At 35.2% G+C, this 22,656-nt stretch overlaps 1 protein-coding gene across 8 annotated transcripts in view; it reads right to left on the bottom strand.

Annotated features, from left to right (window-relative positions):
• Nucleotides 1-571: 571 nt before the first annotated feature.
• DMXL1 (Dmx like 1) overlaps nt 572-22,656 on the bottom strand; it is a 75,826-nt gene continuing 53,741 nt past the window's right edge. For 5 of the 8 annotated variants that reach the window (XM_041484198.1, XM_041484201.1, XM_041484200.1 and 2 more), the window contains 17 exons: nt 21,057-21,220; nt 19,858-19,997; nt 19,442-19,527; nt 17,409-17,610; nt 15,939-16,056; nt 14,617-14,679; nt 12,722-12,808; nt 12,002-12,123; nt 11,744-11,885; nt 8,591-8,641; nt 8,254-8,314; nt 7,643-7,770; nt 7,376-7,468; nt 6,820-6,911; nt 5,849-5,901; nt 4,539-4,756; nt 572-4,244 (listed from right to left, as the gene is read on the bottom strand). In XM_041484198.1, coding sequence (XP_041340132.1) covers nt 4,020-4,244; nt 4,539-4,756; nt 5,849-5,901; nt 6,820-6,911; nt 7,376-7,468; nt 7,643-7,770; nt 8,254-8,314; nt 8,591-8,641; nt 11,744-11,885; nt 12,002-12,123; nt 12,722-12,808; nt 14,617-14,679; nt 15,939-16,056; nt 17,409-17,610; nt 19,442-19,527; nt 19,858-19,997; nt 21,057-21,220 — 2,045 coding nt within the window. In that variant the 3' untranslated portion in view covers nt 572-4,019. Of the gene's footprint in view, nt 4,245-4,538; nt 4,757-5,848; nt 5,902-6,819; nt 6,912-7,375; nt 7,469-7,642; nt 7,771-8,253; nt 8,315-8,590; nt 8,642-11,743; nt 11,886-12,001; nt 12,124-12,721; nt 12,809-14,616; nt 14,680-15,938; nt 16,057-17,408; nt 17,611-19,441; nt 19,528-19,857; nt 19,998-21,056; nt 21,221-22,656 lie in introns of those variants that run through there. The other 3 variants (XM_041484199.1, XM_041484202.1, XM_041484206.1) reach the window with 2 other exon arrangements.

Raw genomic sequence — 22,656 nt, 5'->3', positions numbered from 1 at the left:
CACTGAGAAGCCCAGGATGAAAAAGGACCAAGAGGACACCACTGTATCTCTAAGTGGTGACTATCTTCTGCTGGCACTCTTTCTCCTGCACACTAAAAGCTACAAATAAAGCCAGTATTGTTGAACTGGCATTTCATCTCATTTGTTCCTTAATTTGGGCATCTCTCATTAATCAGAGCGTAACAGGTGCATTCATACTTGTACCTCTGCTAGAGGTGGCAACATAGAGGTGGATGAAACTCCCCATGACCTTCACAGGTTTTCAGGCTTAAATGAAATAGAAAAGGGGATTCAAAAGTTAAGTTGTGGCAGACAACAGAAAGTGCCATTACTACATCAGCCTCATTACACTATAAAATAATTTTGTTTTGCCCAGTTCTGTTACTTATACAGAAAAAACAAAATGACGCACAAAAACAAACCCCCAGCAACTTGTCTCCCTCCCAAACACCAAAAAGTTAGAACAAGGAAAGATAAAGCATGAGACCATAAGACATTAAAAAAAACCCCAAACTTAAAATCATGCATATTTTAGAGCTAGAAATGGAAGGAATAAGAAACACTACAAAACTTGGTAAATCAATATCTTTATTTTATAGAAAGTAGTTTGATCAGTGTGCTGAACCTGCCATTAGCGATGGTTTTGCTATTTTTAGTAAAAATAAACATTTGAAAATAATTACCTTGGAGAATATATAATCTCCAAGCTTATTTCCCCTTAATCACTGTTGCTTTTTTCATAACTATTGCATCTAATCTAACACTGGGTGCTCTTAACAGGAAGGGGGTACCTAGTGTAGGATATCTCCATAGTTTATTTCCTGCAACTGGTTCTGAGGTTCCTAAAATGCAGTAGAACATGTATGACCTCACCATGCACCACCTTGGAGCAGTACAAAATCTGCATCTCTTCCACCTTTCTCCATAACATCCTGCAACGTCAGCTGTCAGCTGAGAATTTTCTGGTGTAAAGTCACACAACAAGCCAGTTTAAGTACCTAGATGGCCAGAGTTTTAACTTTCACAAGTTGCTGAAGTAATCATGAAGAAGTTGGATCATGTGTCTAAAGTAACAGAATCAGTTAGCAACACAAGAATGACACACTCTGACAGTATTATGTACTGCTACATAAGACAAACACAAGTCACAGCTCTCACTCTATGATATTTAAAAGGGACATTATCAACGACAAGCTAAATTATTTTGTCTGGACCAAAAAGTATTATTAAGCACTGGCAAAAGCAAATTTTATGTTCAACTTGTGCACATGGCTACTGTAGGCACTAGTACCCTTAAGTTTGAGTAACTTGCATAGCAATAGGGAAAAAGCATTAAATGCTGGAAGATAAAAGTCAGTGGAAGTTAAGGGCAACAGCCAGAGGGTTCTGAGTTCAGTTCTTCTCCAATGACTAGATTCAAAGTTGAGAGTGTCCCTTTAAAAGTCTCACATACAACAGAATTTAACTCATTTTTAATCCATCATTACAAGAAAGCTACTGATAATTTGTCTTACAATAGTTAAACATCAGTGAATAATATGCAAGTGAACAACTGATTTGTAAATGAAATAGCAGCAACATGGAACTCTAAAAGGTTGAGTTTCTGCAGGATTTATTGGAAAGATTATAAAGGTGTGGCAAATACATTGTGATTTTACATAATTTAGTTTCAAGAATAGCTTATGGTAACTATAAACATTATTGAAAATGCCTGGTCAAGGTCAGTACTTTTCTGGTATAAGCGTAAGTTTGCCAGGATTTTTCAAAGTGCAGCTTTACTCAGAAAAATTACAACATTGTATGTCTTGGCAAATTGCATTTAAAATCTGCTCAGTTTGCAGATGGTAAGACAGCTTTTTGTGATTGCCAGTACAACAGATTTGAGCTTGAAGTATTAAAGCTAATGAGATATAAATATTTAAGGACAAAACATCAAGGACATAATTATATAATACTGCCATGATTTTTGCACATGTAACTTTGTTAGTTCAGTGGGTGTATAAAACTGACGCATGTATATAAAGCAGCTACAAAGTCACGGTTTCAGCTGATTCTAAAGCAGTGTGCTACTGTTTATCCCACTGTTTTCCTTCTTCCACAAGAATAAAGAATATGAGAAACTCAGCCACTGAGCAGACAACTCATACTCACTGGGCAAGTCTAGTTTGTAAGGTGGTGTCACTTTTAGTCACTTTTCTGGTCCATCACTGTACTTAAACTGTTTTGAAATCACGTTCAATTTCAATCTCTAAGTGTTAAGGAAGAACAATTACAACTGATTCACTGAACAGCTGTACCAGTTTGAAATGCTGTCACATGTTTCTTCATGGCAAAACATTCACATTCTTTTTATTGCACAATTTGAAAATTCAGGTTATGTGCATAAAAACCTTCATAGTGTTTGCACTGCAACTTGCGAAACATACATTTAAAATGACCTTAATACATTTTACAAAATCTTTTTAAACAACTTTATATTCTTAAGATAAAAGCATCCTGAGAATGTTACATAGCTCATTATGCAAGCCCTTCATTTCTGCTATGCTTTATTTATCCCCATAGTTCCTAATTTGACAGGTTTATGTTACAGTTACTATCTTGGTGCTATATTTCACAAAATATCTTTTAGCAAAAAGTACACCATTGGCATTCAAGTAATCCAGCCTCACATCTAATTTACAAATTAAACCTTTGTCAAACTCTCAAGTAAGGAAAAGTAAACTAAAATACATACAGAAATAGTTTAGCTGAATAATAATAAAAAAAAAAAAAAAGTAAAGGCCTTGTGCATTAATAATTTGGTCAAACATTTAAGTTATGCAGTTTAATATTTTGGCAAAAGAAAAAACCCTCTACATCTATCCTTCTCAGTTTGTTTTCTTTCATCTGACACCAGATGTAAACATAAACATCAAGAAAGAAATACCAACAGTGTAGAAGTACTTTGCTGTTGAACTACTTTTTCTTTTTTTAAAATACTTATGAAAAACAGACGAACAAGAATGTAAGTGCTAAGAATGGACTATCTTTGGGCTAAATAAAAGTCTTACTGGAAAAAAAAAGTAAAAATAAATTAGGTTGAGTTTTTCTTTTATTTCCTCTACAGACTTCTAAATAAATAGTCTTTGAAGAAATTCTAGTGCCATATCCCAAAGCAGTATCTTCCTGTATCTTTTCCATCAAGTCTAAGGCTTCACACATAATCTTGACTATATCACTAGGAAGATATCCATTCATATTTACATTTTATTTTTTTAAAGGGAGTGTTCAGGGTTAAAAATATATTTATTTTTAAAAGGTCAGTCTGCCATCCTGATGGCAGTGATTCAAGCTATAGAACAGAAGACAAGTTACAGAACATCCTTCAGTTTCTTATACTCTAGATGAGAGGAAGGAGATCAGGCAAGTTAGAGAGGTAAACAGCCTGGATTTCAGGAATGGAGAGAAAAAGTGGCTTGTTATATGAACGTCTGCATGACCAGGACTATTCATTCCTGGAGACTTTGTTTCTCTTCTGCACATAGGTATACATTTTTATTGTTGGCTGACTAAACAAATTGAGAAGAGAGACAGTTATGGTTGCCACAGTGAGAAAACATTACCTAAGGTTTCCATCAGGACCGACATGCTTTTACAAGGTGGCAAGGTGTTGAATATAAGCAGAGGTCATGCCCAGATGGTACACTCCAGGTGAGAGTGTAATTACCTCAAAAGGAAGTGTAAACCACTTCAGCAACATCTTTATAACTATGTAATTTGGAGTCATATTTAGCTTTTATTTTAGGCAATGATCAAAATCTGAAGGACCTTTTAATCTTTAAGGCATTAGTGGATCAGGGACTAAAAGCTCCAGGTAATTAATAAATAGGGGGTTGGGGGCAGAAGGAGAGAAAGGAAAAAACCCAAAACATCTTTGTATCACAAGCTATCATTGTGCATCTGCTTTGTGGGTTAGTTCCAGGAAAAATATTTTCAAGGATGGCAGAAGGGGAATGTTATTCACTATTCTGAGAAAAACATTAGATCATAAACTTCACATCATTTTTTAACACATCCTTTAAAGAGCTAAATCTATCAGGCAAGATTCTCATCTTTACTGTTCCATCAGCACCACAGGAGAATATGTGATTTGCTGGTCCTGTTTCAATTTGCATGACTCCTGTCCCAATGTTTCTGAAGAGAGACTGTCGAGCATGCTCATTGATGAAAGTGTGAAGAAGATTAAATGCAGACAGGCTCCATACCTGGAAAAGCATCAAAACATCAGTCTCTTATAATGAAAATCACCATGGTCTTAAAATCATCAACAGTGAATTGTGCATTTATTTTCTGATACTAACTGTAAAAGTAGAATATGTAGCAATCTGTAATGACTGCATTAAGAAGAGGTAAAGACTGACATTTCATAATTAAATTCATAAATGTGAAAGTCAGAGTTGAGAACAAATGCAGTACATAGGATATCTGATTGTTCCACACCTGTACAAGATTTTTTCTCAATGTACACAATACCTCTGCTCCCTCCCCCTCATTAATACCTTTATATTGCCTTCAGCAGATCCTGTGACAAAATACTCTTCTGTAGGATCAACAGCAATTGCCTTGACTGGAGAATCATGACTCTGGAGTAACTGTTGCTGCTGTTTTAGGCGAAGATCAATTACACAGGTAAAGCCTTTTCTGCCTCCAGATATCAACAGCTGGTGTTTTGGAGCATATGCTAGCACAGTTGCTCCACTATCATGGCAGATAAAAGCTGAAAACCAAAGGAAAGTAATTAAAATAAAACACTGTACTAACTTGCATTTTCCATCAACCTCTAATAGTTCAAGACAGTAGCAACAGTGACTTTGATGCTGTAATCCAGTTGACCACAACCAGCCCACTTCCTGCAGTACCAATATACATGTAAACCAAGGTTTCCATCAGACATTCTGAAGCTACAGTATTCTCAAATTAAGCAATTAAAATATGTATTAACAGAAAATTATATCCTTCTTTTCCATCCCTGTGTAATCACAAACTATTAATCCTTGATCAGAAACAGATTATTTTAATAATCTACTATTAAAGTAACAGATTTGTTGTTTTAAGTAATATTTGGTTTTTTAAGTCATATATGGCCATCAGAAATTCTTCCTAAACTATGTGCACAAATATCTTGCAAGTTTTCACTGGTCATTTTACTGCTAATTTACTACTTCTTACATTTATTTGGAAATGTTTGCTCCCCTATACGAGTGGGAAAACAGAATGAAAATTACAATTATCAGAACGCATACAGCTTGGTATGCTGTACTTACAGTTCAAAGGGCCTATGAATTTACATTTAGAAATTCCATATGTCTCTCACATACACTTAGGCATTCACCATACTTTATGTACAAGGTGTTCACAACTCTCTGATCTCAATTCCATATTTCAGATATTGAAATGCATTCCTTGTATTACTTGCAACAAAGCATTAATAATAAAACTAATGAAACAGAGCTAAATACTTTTTGCACCCCCAAAATCCTACTTTAGAGGACTAACTGTTCTGAAGCAGAAGCTGCCCAGAGCCTTTTAAAAAAGAACAGAAATGTATGGTGTACATTTGTGGTACAAGGACAGAAGGCATGCAAAGGAAGGTGCTCATGTCCGTGAAACCAATTGTGCACATAGAACACCAAGCAATTTCTCAAGAATCTGGTTTTATACTCCCACTGGTGTACTCACACAGAACAGTGAAAGATGTTTTACTGCCAATGTTAAAATTACTTCCCACAATAACTCTTCCATAAAGATAGACTCACAAACACACTTTTTATACTATGGTCAAACATTTTGTCTGTTGTATTTTACTTACCATGCACCAAGCTGTTTGTAGGAGAAACCAGAGTGTCCCAAAGACAAATATTTCTGTAGGAAAAAAAAAAGTTTAATTCAGCAACAGATGTTCTAAGGTATTTTTAACTCTTGAAAAGTCATCTGTACCTTAAAAAGGCTGTTTCAGCCATAAAGCACTGTAAATAGATTCTCAATGATGATGTCTGAGCAGAACCCAAATTACTTCCAAAGTTTATCATACACTGCAAGAAGATGCCTTCTACACAATTATTCTACAACTGGCTATTTCCATAAAGCATTTATGTTAACAATCTTTTGTAGCCTAATTCAAAGGAATGTTACCGGGTTTTCATGTTTTTTGATCAATACTTACTTATGAAGAAAAATGAGAAATTAAGAGCTATGCAAATTCCCTAGAGCTATAAAAATAATTTAAGACAGGTTCATGTGCGTAGAACAGAATAGAATAGTTCAGCTGGAAGGGGCATAGAAGGATCATGTAATCACCCATCTGACACCTTCAGAGCTGACCAGAAGTTAAAGCATGTCATTAAGGGCACTGTCCAAATGCCTCAGACTCTGACAGGCTTCAGGGACTGACCTCAAGGAAGGCTGCTCCAGTGTCTGAACCTCTTGGTAATAAAATGTTTCTTGATGTTCAGTCTCATGCCAGACCTCCCCTGGCACAGCTTTAAACCATTCCCACACAGCCCTCACTGGATTCCTGGCCAAATCACTCAGGACCTCCCTTTCTACTTCTCCTCCTCACAGGGAACATGAGCAGGATATTTGTGCTTCCCCATGAAACCTCCCTTAACAGGCACATTAATTTATCTGCAAACATTGCTTCTGTCCCTCTCCTACCAAGAAAGAAATCAAGCAGAAGTATCTTAAACTCCTTAAGAAGAATCATAAAAAAAACCAAAGTGAAGAAAAGGAGAGAAAATATGGCACCACTTCACTTTTATGAATTATCACAATAGATCTTACCTGTTGTCAGAAGAAAATCCTGCTGTAGCTATCAAAGATGATGAACTGATGAAAACAAAGTCATTGGCTGTTTTGTTATGACATTGCCATGTCTGAAAAATTGCAGTTAGAAATTATTAATTTAAAAGGAATCTATTTTGTGCAAGCAGGCAATATTAAACTTCCTTGAGAAGAAAAGGTGTTTCATAAGAAATTTAAAGAACATAGGATACAAAGGTATTGGTATGCCTTGTAAGACTCTTAATTTTTCATGGAAATATACTCTGCAGACCTATGTAACTGTTCATTAATTGACAAGTGACAATTATTGACAAGTCTTAATGAACATTAAAGTTATTTCAGATCTCATGTTACATTTTCAACTCTCCACTTAAGAAGTATTATTAGAGCGTAAGAAGCTGTCATGCAGACCACAGGATGGCAGCAATACATAACCAGTATTAATCAAGATTAAGTTAACATCACAATCCTTGCCCCCTTCTAGCTATTCTGAAGGGAGAAAGAAGTTAGGGAACACAATGCAAATTTATGGAAACTAGTTTATTATTCTGCTTACCAAATATGGCTTAGGTGAAGTTCCAGTAAGTGGACAACATTTCCAATTTGTCTGATATAAACTTATATATCCATCAGCATCAACAATTCCAAACTGAAAGAAAATATGCAGTAATAGTAAATATATAAGTAAGTATTGCAGAGAAAACATCCACAATTTTGAGAAAATACATTAAACTAGAAGCATGTGATGTTTCTGCTAATTTGCAATTATATTGGGGGAGGGGAGAAGAGAAGAGAAAGCATACAGAAGCATTTTCTCAGTTACCTTATTTCCTTGGTAATTGAATCGCATTCGAGTTACCCTTGAGTTGCCACCAGATCGAAAACACGTGATCTGCTGTGCATGACCCCATTCAAACATTCTTACACTTCCATCTTGAGCACCCGTCAGATCTGCAACAGAAAGTATTTACATGACCTTTCACAAGTGTTGCAGCTTTTATAATTTCAGGAAAATTCATGCTATCTCAAAATAACCAGTGCTAAAATTAAGCCATAGTATCTGTCTTGGTGTAGGAGCAGAACGTACTACTGCAATTCAAAGTCGTGTTAGATGAAGATTTGTATTTAGATGCTCATGAAATATGAAGCTATTTACTTGGAGATAATAACACATTTTTTCCTACTATCTTTCATTTTAGTCAAAAATAAGAGAGAATACAGTACTTTTTGCTGTTTCTAAAGGTTATTCTACATCCCCTCATAATGTTTTTTAAAATGAAAAATAGGTTCAGTAAGTATGGCTTATAAAGAACTTTCAAAACATATAACAGATTGTTGTTCTAGTATAAAATAGCAACACACTAAGAAACAGATGAGTAATAAATATATAATCTTTCTATAACCTTTCTGGTTTTTATAAGAATCTGAACTCACAATATGGCAGTGTTGGATGAGAAGCCATTCTTCTGACATTATTAATAGCTTTCTTGAGCATCTGTTCAACATACAAAAAATAGAAAAAAATTAAACAGTATTACTGAACCAAAAGTTATCAAACTAGAGAATAATTAGTGATTGCAGAGAGTTGTTTCTTGCCAAAATTCCTACAAAAACAAGTACTGGGTTTAGAGATTCAGATAGAAGTTTGTGTCTTCCAAGACTAGTGTAGATGTTAGCACTTTTGCAGCTTTATACATCTAGATAAATATTAAACTTTTGCTTCAGAAATGTATGGATCCAAATATAAACACTCCTTAGACTGCAGTCTTACCTCTTTTCTTGCCAATTCCTTTCTGATTCCATTAAATTTATTGGAATATTCCTGAATATTGTAAGATAAGCAAGAGAAAGGCAGAAGCATGTAAAGAAAGAGGTAAACAAACTTTAACAGAAACAGAAAGTAGGAAGGAATATATCTATTTTCAAGTCTAGTTAACTTATTGCCATTGATTGAAAAGTGGCTCTTTATGACCATCCAGCATAAGCAATATACTGTGTAACTGGTATAAACTAAGTAAATAAATAAAAAATTCTTCAAATGTATTTATAATTTTGCAAATACAAATCCAATAAATTTTCAGTAGCATGTTTGTTCCTAAATTCCAAAATTTGCTTTGAGATAGACATATCATCCAGATTTTTGTTTTCTCTTATTTTATTAATTCCCACTGGGAAGAACTCAATGTGCAAAGAGGATTGGAGACATCAGACAATTACATTTAACCCCCATCTATTTATATTACATGTTCAACACACAAAAGGAAAAAAAGAGTAAGGATTTTTCTATCAAGGAAATACATCTGTGCCTGTGTTGTCTCTTCCCTTCTTTTCTTTCTATTAATGTATGTTAAAGTTAAGTTTTCAGTCTTTTACTCTCCAGTAGCTCTCAAAAGTATCTGACTTTTTTGAGGACCCTCTTTCTCAGAGAATTGTTGGATTTGGTTTGATCATACACCTATTATTTACCTCAACATTTGAGAAGGGAAAATATATATTTATGGCAGGTGTTAATTTCAAATGAGAACACATATGAAATTTTGCTGCCAGGGCACTCATCTTCAACACAGCAGCTTATTGCTTACCATCCACCAACAGCAAGCTGGCACTGAACCACTTTCAGAGAAACACTTAGGTCAGAAAAGACCTTTAACATCACCGAATCCAACTGTGACTTTCAACTGCTGTAATTTTGTACAGTATTTTAACACTGCTTTGTCAAGGGGCAGTAGATAGTGATGAGGTATTTCAATTATGCCATTCTCCCCTGGCCTGCAATCATATCAGGGTGTCAACTGGAGGGAGGCAGGAATTACAAATTTTCATGTGCTTTATATTCCTAAATACGATCAATAGAGTTTAAAAGAAATATGCTCTAAATTATCAGTTTGCAAACAAAAATGAGGAAAAATACTCAAAAAGGGAAATAATTTACTTTCTTGTAAAAATTTCCCTGGGTTTGGGTCTGTGGAATAACCACAATCCTCTTAATTACATTTTGGAAGCAGATTTAGATCTTTCAATTCTCAAAGTTTTACCACTGTTGAAGTGTCCCTCAGTTCATTCCAAAACACTTTCTAAACACAAAACATATGATCTTGAAATATGTATTTCCTTTTCTTCTTCTCTAAGTACTTTAAATATCAAAGAAATAGCCAAATGGTTTGGTAAAATTATATATACATTTTAAAATTCTTCAAACATTTACAGAATGGTATGTGCACTTATAATTGCAACACTTTGCTGTCTAAACTGCCTGAGTGTCCCTTGTTGATGAAAGTGAAGCAAAAACAATGAGATTGAAAAGCCAGTAATGGTACCAAACAGTGGGCTACAACTACTAAATGGGCTGCACATCATGGAAAAGCAAGGATGACATCAAGAATCAGCAGTATCTGAAGGAACAAAGTAGGAAATAGTAGCAAAAGAAAGGTCTTAGTGAAGATGCTTTTCTTCCAGGTTTCAGTTCTTCCACAGCAACATTATTTCCTCCCGAGATTCCCTATTTTTTCCTTCATCTACTTTGTCCTTCATTAGGTACCTCTGTCTTCCCTCCCTATTGGGTAGGTGGTGCTCTGTTCTGTGGTGGGTTGTCAGCCACAGTCAAATATGCCAGACAAAATTTAGGTTCAAAGTTTAACAGCAAAAACATTCAACACAAGCATAGACAAATATATTTAGGAAGAAAGCTTTACAGCATGCAAAATAAAAGGCCATGTAAATACCATTTGCATTAATATATTACACAATTACTTAAGCTTGAGAAATACAGAAACAGAAAAATTCTGTATGTACACATATATATATATATATATATATATATATTTAAAAAATGAAAGTGAGAAGAGAAGGTGGCAAAGGCATTCAAAGAATACTTGCACAGGAGACCTGACTGTAATAGCAGAGCTGTAACACTGCCACCTAGGATCAGTAGTTCCTAAAGTGAAGGCAGAGGTGTAGGTACTGGCACAATACCCATTCCTATATGTGGAAAACATTAGCAATCTTATAATGCTTATTCCTTATTTACTCCTCCTATTCATCAGCTATTTGCAAGTCAATAACAATAGTAATTAACATATGGTTACTTGATTTTGCCACCAGTTATAAACTTGCTTTGAATTGTTACATGACAGAGCCAAGTCTCAAGACTTGGTATTTGGTAATAACACATTTGGTTATTTATGAAAACTCCGCTTTCTGCACTCCATGTGCAGAAGCTCTGAGATACTGGTGTCTTGTATGACCATTTCAGCTCCCTTACGTGTCTCCAGATAAGCATCTCTCAGCCAGCTAATCAACAGATCTGCATCTATGCTCCACAGGAACTAAGATAAGAATGTCAATGGGCAGGCTACAACTATCATCTGATCTGAATTAAATTTAACCTCACAGCCTTTTGCTCACAGCCAAGCTTCATTCCAGACACAAGATCTCTTTCTGAAGCTCAAAATGAAGCTGAAGACTATGCTTAAAATAAAAGCTACCACAAAAAAAAATTCTATAAACATTTCTACCCAATCCTTATGAATTTATATTCTGAAACCTGCTAAATATATGCTTTTTAAATACACCATTCAGCTTCAAGTCATTGAAGAAGAAATTATAGTCTAACTTCTTACCCAAATCCTGATTCTTTGCTTTTAGATGATGCTTTTACAGAAAGCACACATGACTTGACTGAAAGCTTTGCTTGTTTAGTTGTCCCTTAAATTCTGTGTAGTATTTTAACCTATTAAGTGAATTGTTATCAAAAAAATCCAGCTTGCCTTGGTTGCACAGAAAGGTTATATTTAGTTATATACAGGTTATATATATTTAGGTTATATATTTAGGTTCTACTGCAAAATAGAACAAGCAAGACTGAACAGATAAAAGGAGAGAAGTAGATAGAATACATAAAGCTAATCTTTGACAAGAGACTTACCACAGATGCACCCCTGCCAGTTTGTGTACTACCAAGCCAAGGCATATTGATAGGTGTGCCAGGATTACTGTGAGTATAAGGAGTGCTTCCCTGAACATTTACCAGATCATCACGAGCATGTATAACTAGGAAATCATCAGCCCTAGAAATGAAGAAAACATTTCAAATTAAGATTCTGAACAGCAACAGTAAATACCATGTTTTGTTACTCTGATTTAAGCAAAGTCAAGTGTGATACTGAAAACTAAGAACATATACCCTTTATTTTCTATTTCCATATCATCATCAACCCAGGTGTAGATCTGCGTAGCTAAAATGGCAGAAACATCCAATTCTTGAATATCATGACTTGATGCTATTGCAATGCAGTTCCGATTTGCCTGAAAAAAATAACATTTTTTTCTGATTATGGCACGGCTGCTCACAAAAATATACACTTAATTTACAAACCCCAAACATTTACATCTACAAATTTATGTACATTTATACTTGACATTTCCCTTTCAAAACTTATTTGCATCTGGGATAGTATCACACACTATTTGCATCTTGTACCTCCGAAGCAGCTCAAGTATCTCCTTGCTTTTCTCAGACAATAAGCAACAGGTAACTATATTATAAGGTTTGCAACCAGGCTCCCCTCCTCCAGTTCTGAAGCATTACATGGCTGTACAGAGAAAATATAACTTCCTGTTTGACAGGAGAGGACAAATACTCCTACACACAAGCCCAAAATAAAAATTAGAAGCCACCTCTCCCTTTGATCGTTTCTCTGCACAACAGAAAAAAACAAGAAAATTTGTAATAGAACTGTTCAGGAAAAGGTAATTTTGAAGTGCTTTAGAGAAGGGGCTGGTAAAAGTCGTAGCTGCAAAAACAGCAGGATGGCTGGCAACGCCTATTTCACCCAGTCACAATGTGCCTGCCTATCATGCGGAAAACACAGCAATTAGGTTACTCTACCTCCTTTACACTCACCTTATTGACAGCAAAAGCAGTAATGATGTCCGACTCCTTATGGATTATTCTTGCCTTGCCACCAGGGTATCCCAAATCTGTTTCTATCTGTATTTAAAAAACAAAGCACAGTTAAAGGCAAACTTCTGTGCAATACCACTTTTTACTGAAAGTACAGAGACCCAACAATGTTACATGTAAAATTTTTTTCCCCTTAATTTTAACTCAAAGAAAATTCAATAAACATAGCCTGTAACAATTATGCTAAGCCTGTTTTGTGTACTAATACAGCTTCCCATTGCCATGTTAAGATTACCACAGCACAGAGAAAATGTAATTTGTCACACAAGGCACAGTACTGCGTTCATTTTCATGTTTTGCAGGGGTGCTGAAAACCAGCAAGGCTACATGCAGCACACATGCTGATTAAAATTTTGAATTTTGATGTTCTGCTCTTAAAAAAAGTTTGCTAAGTCTATGATTGCTCTTAGCAAACACCTTTCGCCACTGAAATTGATGAAATAGTTCAAAAGAAGGTGCAGGCAAGCTCCTGAACAGGAAAATGAATTTGAACTTCATCAGTGCAACTAATCACAATTATCGCAATTATATAAATCTGGAATCCTGTACATGTCAGAACCACAAACCTTTTGCTATCACTTTTTTTTTCCCATGTGATCTAATGCTGGATTTGAATATTGTCTATAATTTTGTATTTTAAAAGTGAAATCAGGTACATGCCAGCACACAACAAAACTCTAAACTTTACCAGCACTGTAGCAGTCCTTTTCAAAATTAAAGAACTCAGCACTGAAAGAATTAAATTGATAGGTTACAGACTGTTACAAAATAGTTTTACAGTAAAAACAATAATACGGCCAAAATAATGGTGATCTAAGAATTCAAACCTGAGTTACAAATGTAATTTTTAATTTTAAAAAAACCCAAATTTCAAGCCTCTCATCTTCAAATTCTTAATTTTCTGTGCTTTATAAGATTTAAACAATAATATCTTACTTGAAAAACAGTACAATTTTTCTGTCAAAGAACTGAAAAAGGTCTTTTAAAAGTCTAAAAAAACAGTTGTTACAGACTAAAAAAGATATTCTACTTCTTGAAGTCAAAACAAAATTGATACTTCATTGATTTTATGTATATAACACTGGACAAAACTGCAGTGGCAAACAGACAGAAAACCATGATTTGTGTTTCATGATGAACAAACCTGCATGAAATTATTTTTTCTCCAGCCAGTTCCAATTACCTACTTGCTAATACTGCATTACCATATAATTAATATTAATAAGGTAGCCCAAGCCACAGAGTATTCACATTTCTGTCTTCACACTAGTTTTGTAAAAGAAAGGAATACAGTATTTATTTGAGTATCTAGGCATAGACACTCTAGCTTTTTAGTATGTCACACCAATCTTTCAAGACAGTTGCAAAAATACTGTATATGGGTTGATTTGTCACTGTCTTTTAAATAAGGCTCAGTGAAAGCTTTCAGTAGCAAACTGGTATCATGCCAACAAACTGCTCAAAGTGCAGCTCAACACCTTCACTTAAAAGCAACTATTGTAGCTCATACTGATCAAAGGTTCTGTATGTACTGTCTATCATACTACTACTGAATTTTTGTCACTTGGGCAAGTGTCAACTTCAGCTCTTCACTTGGCCAAGCTACGGGAGTTGATAATAGATATTGTTTGTACCTGGTTGATGTAGCTAAGATAATGAAGTTTCAGATAAACTCTGAAACAGTTTAACTCAATCCCTTGCATTTTTTACAATTTTTAAGTTTGTTTGCTATGTGAGCAAAGAGTTTTTTAAAGTGACCTCAGCACCATTTCAACCAAAAAAAAAAATTCATAATTGTGTTAGGTCTAATAAATTTGAGGATTATTACTGTGTACCTTATTGATGACAGGCTCCTCCACCACAGAGTTTTTCATGGTTTCATTGTGCTCCTCTAATGACTTCACCAAGGAAAGAAACACCACAAAACAAAGCAAAAGATAAGATATAACATGCATGGTATCAAGGAAATCCTCAATTCCTTGTTGTTTACCCCAACACAGGACAACTGAAACACAACAGCATGTCTGCACACACATGGTGCATATTTTATATAGTAAGAATTATTAATAAACTCTAAGCTCTGTTTTCAGTACAGAATACACTGATTTACTTACTGTGTTCTGTAACAGCATCTTGTCCATCCCAAAAGCTAAACTTCTTGAAAAATAAGCAATCTACACTGACATTTTATCAGCAGCAAGATAGAAAATAAAGCCAATTACGCTGCATAAGGCTGTGAGCCTACTTTGAAACATATAAAGCACATCTAAAATTTTCCAAAGTACCTTTCCATACAGCATAACATTGCTGTGTTAACATAAGATACGATCAGAAGTGGTGCACTTTTCATGGCAAAAAGGAAAAATTTTCCTTTTAACTGCACTCTGTGGTGAGCACAATTGGCCAACATTATCCAAATAAGCTAATATCCTAGTTGTGACAGGACAAAGCTTAGGTCATGCAGAACTCTGCTGTCATGGCTTTACTAGTCATGAATATTCTTTCTCCTGCATATTTAGTTTGTTCACATCTGCTTCTTTCTCCTCCATTTCTGCTATGCTACAGTTTTTCTGTAACACCAGCAATTCTTTCAAAATTAGGAGCAGTGGTAAGTAAGAAAAAGAAGTAAAGTGAGAGGAAAAAATCCAAAAGCTCATTACAGAACCAAAATTTAAAAACATTTAACTGCATCTGGACAATGTGACAAATAATCAGGGACAGAAATAGTAATTGCTGCATGAGGACTTATTAAAATTGAATCATAACATGGCAGATCATAAGCAGTGGATAAAAGTCAGGATGACTACGGCAGGGACAAACTAAAACTTCAATACTTTGGCTCATTAGATTACTGGTTTTCATCTTTGAAACTGTCCGTTTTGTCCTTCTTTTGAGGCAACTTTTATATTGGTCTTAAAGAAGAGACTGACTGTAGCAACATTGTGTTACTTGTCATTTTACAGTCAAAGTCTGATTATTTTTGTATTTTATGAAACAATGGACAAGTATCTTTTTGTATGAAATACTGTAGATTTGAAGTCGTTGACAAGTATATTAACCCTTCATGCACCAGAAGTAAACAAGCCAACCAAGTAACTTAAATAAAAGTTGACAGATTGACCTGCAATATTTTCTGCATTTTATATACCATACCAACCTCATTTAGGCATCGCTTCTTGGTAAAAATATTTCTGATAAAAGTTTCCTGGACTTCCTCCTGTTTGACCAAGTACTGCCAGAGCCTCTTCACAGACAGTGCAACATGACTGCTAGATCTACAGAACAAAGTTCAATAAATACATCATGCTCATACTTATAAAACAGTGCAGTATTTTATGTTCTAATCAAACTATAGTCAGAAGAAATGCTGAAGCAAAACTAAAGAGCTATAGAAGTATACTAACACCAATCTCAAAGCACTTTAATACCCTCTTCCTGAAAAACCCACACATGAGAGGAGGTGCAAAAGGAAGAAGAAACAGAGTATGTAGTATCTTCTCCTTCTATCTTGGGACAAGTGAGAAAATCTCTTTAAGAGATTACACAATGGTAAGAGAAGCATACAGATTATTTATTAGTCCAGCTCATTATTTACAATATGAATAATTTCTGTTAAGTCCTAAAGAGTGATCTTTCACATGGACAATGAATGACTAACACTTCCTGCTAGGAACACATCATCAGCTGTGTAACTTCTATGAAACATCCATGATTTTTTTAGTAACAAAATTGGAAGGATTGTAGAAACAGATCAAAATTCAAGTGTTTATGCTTATCCCTAGAAATGGCACACTCAAGCAAAAATTATACATACCAATTTAGCTGCTATATGTAGCTGCTTATGACAAGCCAAAATCCATCAAACTCTGAATTGCTTTAAATCATAGTTTAAAAATAATATCAGAGAGCAGATACATGTAAAACTGTTCCCTTTTAATCAACATGAGTTACTGAAAGTGTGACCATGATTAAATATTTTACAATAAAAAGCCAGACTTTGTGTATTCTGAAATCCACAAGTGACAGCAACATTAAAAAGGCAGAAATCTATATAAAAATTACACTTTGAGAGTCTGAGCACACTTTTTTGTCTGAACATGCAATTACGTTAAGTCATACCTATGCAAATATTATAAATAATAAGTATTTATCCTCTGAATTTAGGTAACAATACTGATAGGACTATGAAGTAATTTTATTACTCTATAATAAATAGAATAAAATTAATAATATAATGAAATTACACTAAAAGTATAATATCATATAATATAAAGTATATAGTATAAATAATATAATAAAATTACTCTAAAGGTGAGGCAATTATTTAATTCACTGTCACTAGTCCATATATCTCAAGGTGGATGTTTTATTCTTTATTTTCTTGTCAAGCATACTTTTTCCAGGGACACTCAAAATCCATGTTAAGATTAAGTAAAAGAATTTTAAAAAATTAGAAACTGTGGTACATTTTTCCTGCTCTTGCTTCAAATCAGAAATGCATGAAATCTGACATGTACCCTTCATTTCACATAGTTATTGAAGTTGCAATCTATCACGTGCACTAACAACCTAATACTTGATTTATATCAAAGATATTACAGTCAGTGTTAACAGAAATTAGACTCACTTGAAAGGAGTGTTTGTAGGCTCGAGTAAACTTTTGTGGCGAAGCAACGCAGGACCAGCAGAGAGGGCATCTTCAGAAGCATGAACTGAAATATAATGTTGAGGAGGACCCCCATACAGCTCAAGACGTCGGAGAAGAACTTGTTCCCAGCGCTGTAAAGTTTTCAAAACTGCATGGCATATCGGGGAGCTAACTGGAAGCTCTAGAAAGACAAGTAAATAATAATAAAACCCCTCCCCTTTCCTTAACTTTGATAAAGATAATTCCAGCAGGTGAAGGCTGAAGTTTATTTTGAATACCTCCACAAGTAAGCTTTGTTCAAACCTCAAGTCGATATTTGCAAGTATAAAAAGATGAACTGCTTAGGGTTATTATTGCTAAAAAAAGGAACAGATTTCTCCAATATTGGAGAGGATATCATGGAGTGAACCATTATGAAACTGATCCTCCTGGAAGATATCAAGGTATACAGATGATAGGCAGGTGATAAGAGAAAGCTGATGTACCTTCCTAAAGGGCAAATTGTGCCAAACAAATCTATTAGTGGCGTTTTATTGTGAACTGACTGTGCTGGAGGGCAGGGAACGAGCAACTGATGTCATCTACTTTTAACTTCTGTAAAGGCTTCTGACAATGTCCCACACAGCATCTCTGCCACTCCACTGGAGCAAAAAGGATGGACTGCTTGACATCTAAGGAACTGGCTGAATGACATCCCCCAAAGATGATTCTATGGTTCAACATCCAAATGGAGATCAGTAACAAGAGATGAATGCTGAGATTGGTAATGTTCCATCTCTCCGATAATGACCCAGGCAGGGGTAGTGAGAGGCACCTGCAGGCACCTGGCAGAGAACACCAGGGTGAGCAGTGCAGCTGAGTTCTTGGAGGGAAGGGATGCCACCTGCAGGGACCTTGGCAGGCCTGAGGAGTGGGGCTATGTGACCCTCACAAGCTTCAGCAAGGATAAGTGCACCTGCACCAGTAGGAAAACTGAGTGATGAACAGACTGGGAGCAGCCCTGTGGAGAACTTAGGGATACCAGTGGATGAGAAATTTGGCATGACTTGGCTCACAGACCAGAAAGCCCACTGCATAATGGGCTGCATCAAAAGAACAGCCAGTAGGGTGAGGGAGGGAATTTGGCCCCTCTAATTTGTTCTTGTGATACTCTACCTGGGATGCCATATCCATGTACAAGGACCCCTCTACAGAAATGACAGGGACCTGTAGAAGGCATCCAAAGAAGGGTGACTAAAACAGATCAGAGGGCTGAAACACCTCTCCTGTGAAGAGAGTGAGGCTGAGATCGCTGCAGTTCTTCAGCCTGGATTGGAGAAGCTCCAGGGACATAATACAGCACCCTTTCAATATTTAAAGTAGACTTACAGGAAAGAAACAAAGAGACTCTTTACCAAGGCCTGCAGTGATAGGGGAAGGAGTAATGTTTTTACACCAAGCAAATAGACTTTGATCAGACAAAAGAAAGACATTATTATGATGAGGGCAGTGAGACACTGGAACTGGTTCCCAGAGAGGCTGCGGATGCCCCAGAAGTGGGCGCTCAGGTCAGATGAGGCTTTGAGCAACACCATCTAGTAAAAGATGTCCTCGTCTGCAATCGGTGGGCAGGGTTGGACCTAGATGACCTTTAAAGATCCTTTCCAAAACCAAACCACTCTACGAGTCTATGAAACAAGAAGCAGGAATGATGTTACTTCAATTACAAAAAAAATATAGTGTTTCCACCAGGAAATAAATATTGCAAACATTCTTACATGACTAAGAAGCAAAGAAAACATAAGTATGCGGAGACCTGAGCATTCTTTCTCACCCATTCATCTTGGCCACCCACCATTTGTCATTTCATAAATATACCTGCTGTATGATAAACAGTATCAGAATATCATTCCCATATCACTAGAAAACTAAGAACTTTTGAACTAAAAGCTACAACATATGCATATTATTCAACACATTGCTGATTTTAATGTGCTGATTAGGTATGAAGAGACAACTCTGCTGCTTATTACCTGAAAGATCATGTCCAGCCAAAGGGTAGAAAATCTTCAAATTGTGAAGTACCAGCTGAACCATTGCCAATCTCATCAGTGACCAACTAACAAGAAAGCACTAGTAAGTAATTTACTAACAGGAAAATAATTTTCTCACTTATTCAATTCTAGGTTTTAGATTTAGAGCTTCAAATCTTCATTATAAACTACTGAAAACTACAACCATACTTTAGAATATTATAGGTACTGTGAATTAAAAAATCCCTACACCACATTCTCAAAAAATGAAATAAATAATTTTTGTGAAAAATTAACTACTAAGTCTAGGTAATACATGAAAATATCAATTAACTGGTATATTATCTCAAAAATAAAAAAGCAGAAATGCAAGTCTAGACATGGCAACATATCTTGCATTCTAAAGAGTTATTTACCTGTAAGAATTTGAATTAGAATGCTCTTGGTTATGTGAATTTGATGCAAACATATCTCCATCATTGTCTTCATCATCTTCATCACTCTCCTGACTCTCTTCTGAATCATATTCCACTCTACTTTGTGATGGAAGAAATGGCTAAAAATTTCGACAAAATTCTGTAAATAACTTCTAGTCAACATCTCATTCTAAATTACCTTTTAAAATTGAATAATTACAATGCTTAAAGCTTTTTTATAAAAAGCAGACATATCATCTTACTCAGTTTAGTAACATTTGGAATTTGTACCTCATGAAAAGCGTAATGGTCCATAAGCACTACATACATAAGTTAACACCTAAACTATTTTTTACATTACTGAAAAATTCTCATGCTAAAAATGAAAACACTAACTGTTTTTGAATTCTTATTTTATTTTCATGCCAGATATACAAACCAGATGTGGGACACAGGAGCCTGCCAGAGAGAAGGCAAAACCACTAGGGTGTATTCTCTTCAGTTCTTCCAAGAGCCCAGAGAAATCCTATCTTCTCCCTGATCATATTTATGATGAGCCCATTATCATTGCCTCACTGTGCTATTCAGTATTTGCATTTTCTTTTTTGTCCTTGCTCATAAAATACACTTACTGTGCCCACTATACACTCACTATATGCTTATCTACATAAGCAAAATAAACTTACTAGTTTATTTTGCTTAAGTAGATAACTCTTGATATAGAAACGTGTGTACAACTCCACAGAAGTATGTAACTTTCTAGAAAGAAAGATCTGCCACAATGGACTTAACAAAGCAACATAATATGATTTCCAGTGGGTATCCACATGCATTTCACCCAGTTGAAATAGCTGATAAATGCTTCTCACATTTCCTTGTTCCCCTAAATACCTGACCAGTAATTATCTACATATTTGTATGCTGTAATTATAAAAATCAACATGATTTTTTCATACCATTATCTGAAAATAAATTAAACAAATAACAACAGTTTTCAAGAAAGCAGTTTCAAAAATACGTATAGGCTCCAGTTTAGAAAAAGCTAAATAAAAACAAGTAGATTTTATCAACAAAACAAGTGAGCAATAAAAACAAGTAGATTCTATCACATCAGTACTAGAATAATGACTAAGAAGAGAAAAACTACCAATCCAGAAGTGATAGAAGACAATTAACTGTCAAAACAGCAAAAAAATTACCTTTGCAATGAAATAATCCCAGATGCTAAGTTCAGGAGGGATAAATCTTTCTTTGTAAGATGATGATTGTTGGTCTACCAATGGCAATGCAGGCAACTGAGAACTCTCTTTTGGAGAAGTTTTTGATGAACGCCTGTAATGTTTTTGCTGTTTCTCTCCATCATCTATGTGAGAAAAAAATAAGAGTATGTTGCTTTAAAGCTTCTGCTCTACCTCCCTATTGTTTTTAATAAACAGACTTGTAATGAAAAGTAAAAATTTTCATCATGACAAGTTTTCAGAAATTTACCTTAGCATTTATGTAACAACTAAACACAGAGAATGTTCATTCTCAAATACATAAAACTAACATATAACTAGAACTCCAGAATGTAAAAACTCCCTGCACAAATAATACACCCATAACTGCATGAGAAGATCTCTTCTTACAAAGCTGACAAATATTATTACTCAAGCCAACATTCTTGCAAAACTAAATTACTTGAATAAAAACTACTGAATACTGATTATGTTAGCTTTTAAGACAGGCCAGGAGACTTGTTTTTCAGAATATACATTGCAAATACGTAAGCTTGCCATTCCTGCTCCAACTTGTAACTCCATGTGTCCCTCTAGTGGAGATCTGTATTTTTTTCCTAAGTAGTACAATTCTGCTAAATCCACATGCCCTGACAATACATTTCCTCAGCAAATATAAAAGATAACATTTTAACTAATACAATCTCATATACAACTTATTCAACAGGGAATTGCAGTAATACCCTAAATCCTAGGAGCAGAGAGGTCCCCTTTCTTGCCCCAAAACTGACTTTTTTCAAACTAAGAAGTGTCAATGGAAGGTTTTACTTCCATTCTTGATTATTACCGTACTGAAGGAAATAGCTCATTCAAGATTTCAGGAATATCTTAACATATTTGTATCCCCTTATACCCTGAAATACCTCTGGATCTTGTTAGGAATCATACTCCAATACAGCCTTTCTATTAGTAGAGGAGGAATGATACCAATTGTCACTTGTCACCAATTGTCAGTGTTCTGACTCTCCAGAACACATCAGAAGTGAAAGCAACAAGGGAGAAATTATATTTGGAGATTTGTTGACCACCTTTCATAACAAATGGGACTTGAATAAATTTCCTACTTGATTGTAGAAGATAGAGCTTATGGTTTTTTTTTTTTTTTTTTTTTTTTTTTTTTTTTTTTTTTTTTTTTTTTTTTTGTTGTTGTTGTTGTATGGTTGGGGTTTTTTAAAGATTTTTTTATTCTGTCTTCAAATAGATACATGGAGTGTACGCAGATCAGTTTCTACAGTGAAACCCAGGAGTGGGTTCAAGACTTAGGTAAAACAAAGAAAGCTTAAAGATGAAGATAAAAAGGAAGTTGATTTTTTGAACATCATTTTGGAGCCCACAAAACTTGGAAATTTAGCTGAGTCCGTTTTCTTAAGCAGAGGGCAGTATGGGCTGCCTTAACAGCAGTAGTAAGCATGAGCCAAGAAAGCAATACTATAGGCTTAAAGAGCTCACCTGAGGGACAGATATCTCTATCACTGAGCTCAAGCACCAACATGTTGAGCCAGACCAGTTGCAAGAATGAACT

The sequence above is a fragment of the Pyrgilauda ruficollis genome, unplaced genomic scaffold, assembly GCF_017590135.1.
Source record: "Pyrgilauda ruficollis isolate IOZ18807 unplaced genomic scaffold, ASM1759013v1 scaffold64, whole genome shotgun sequence".
NCBI lineage: Eukaryota > Metazoa > Chordata > Aves > Passeriformes > Passeridae > Pyrgilauda > Pyrgilauda ruficollis.
This window is presented reverse-complemented; position numbering and strand designations above follow the sequence as displayed.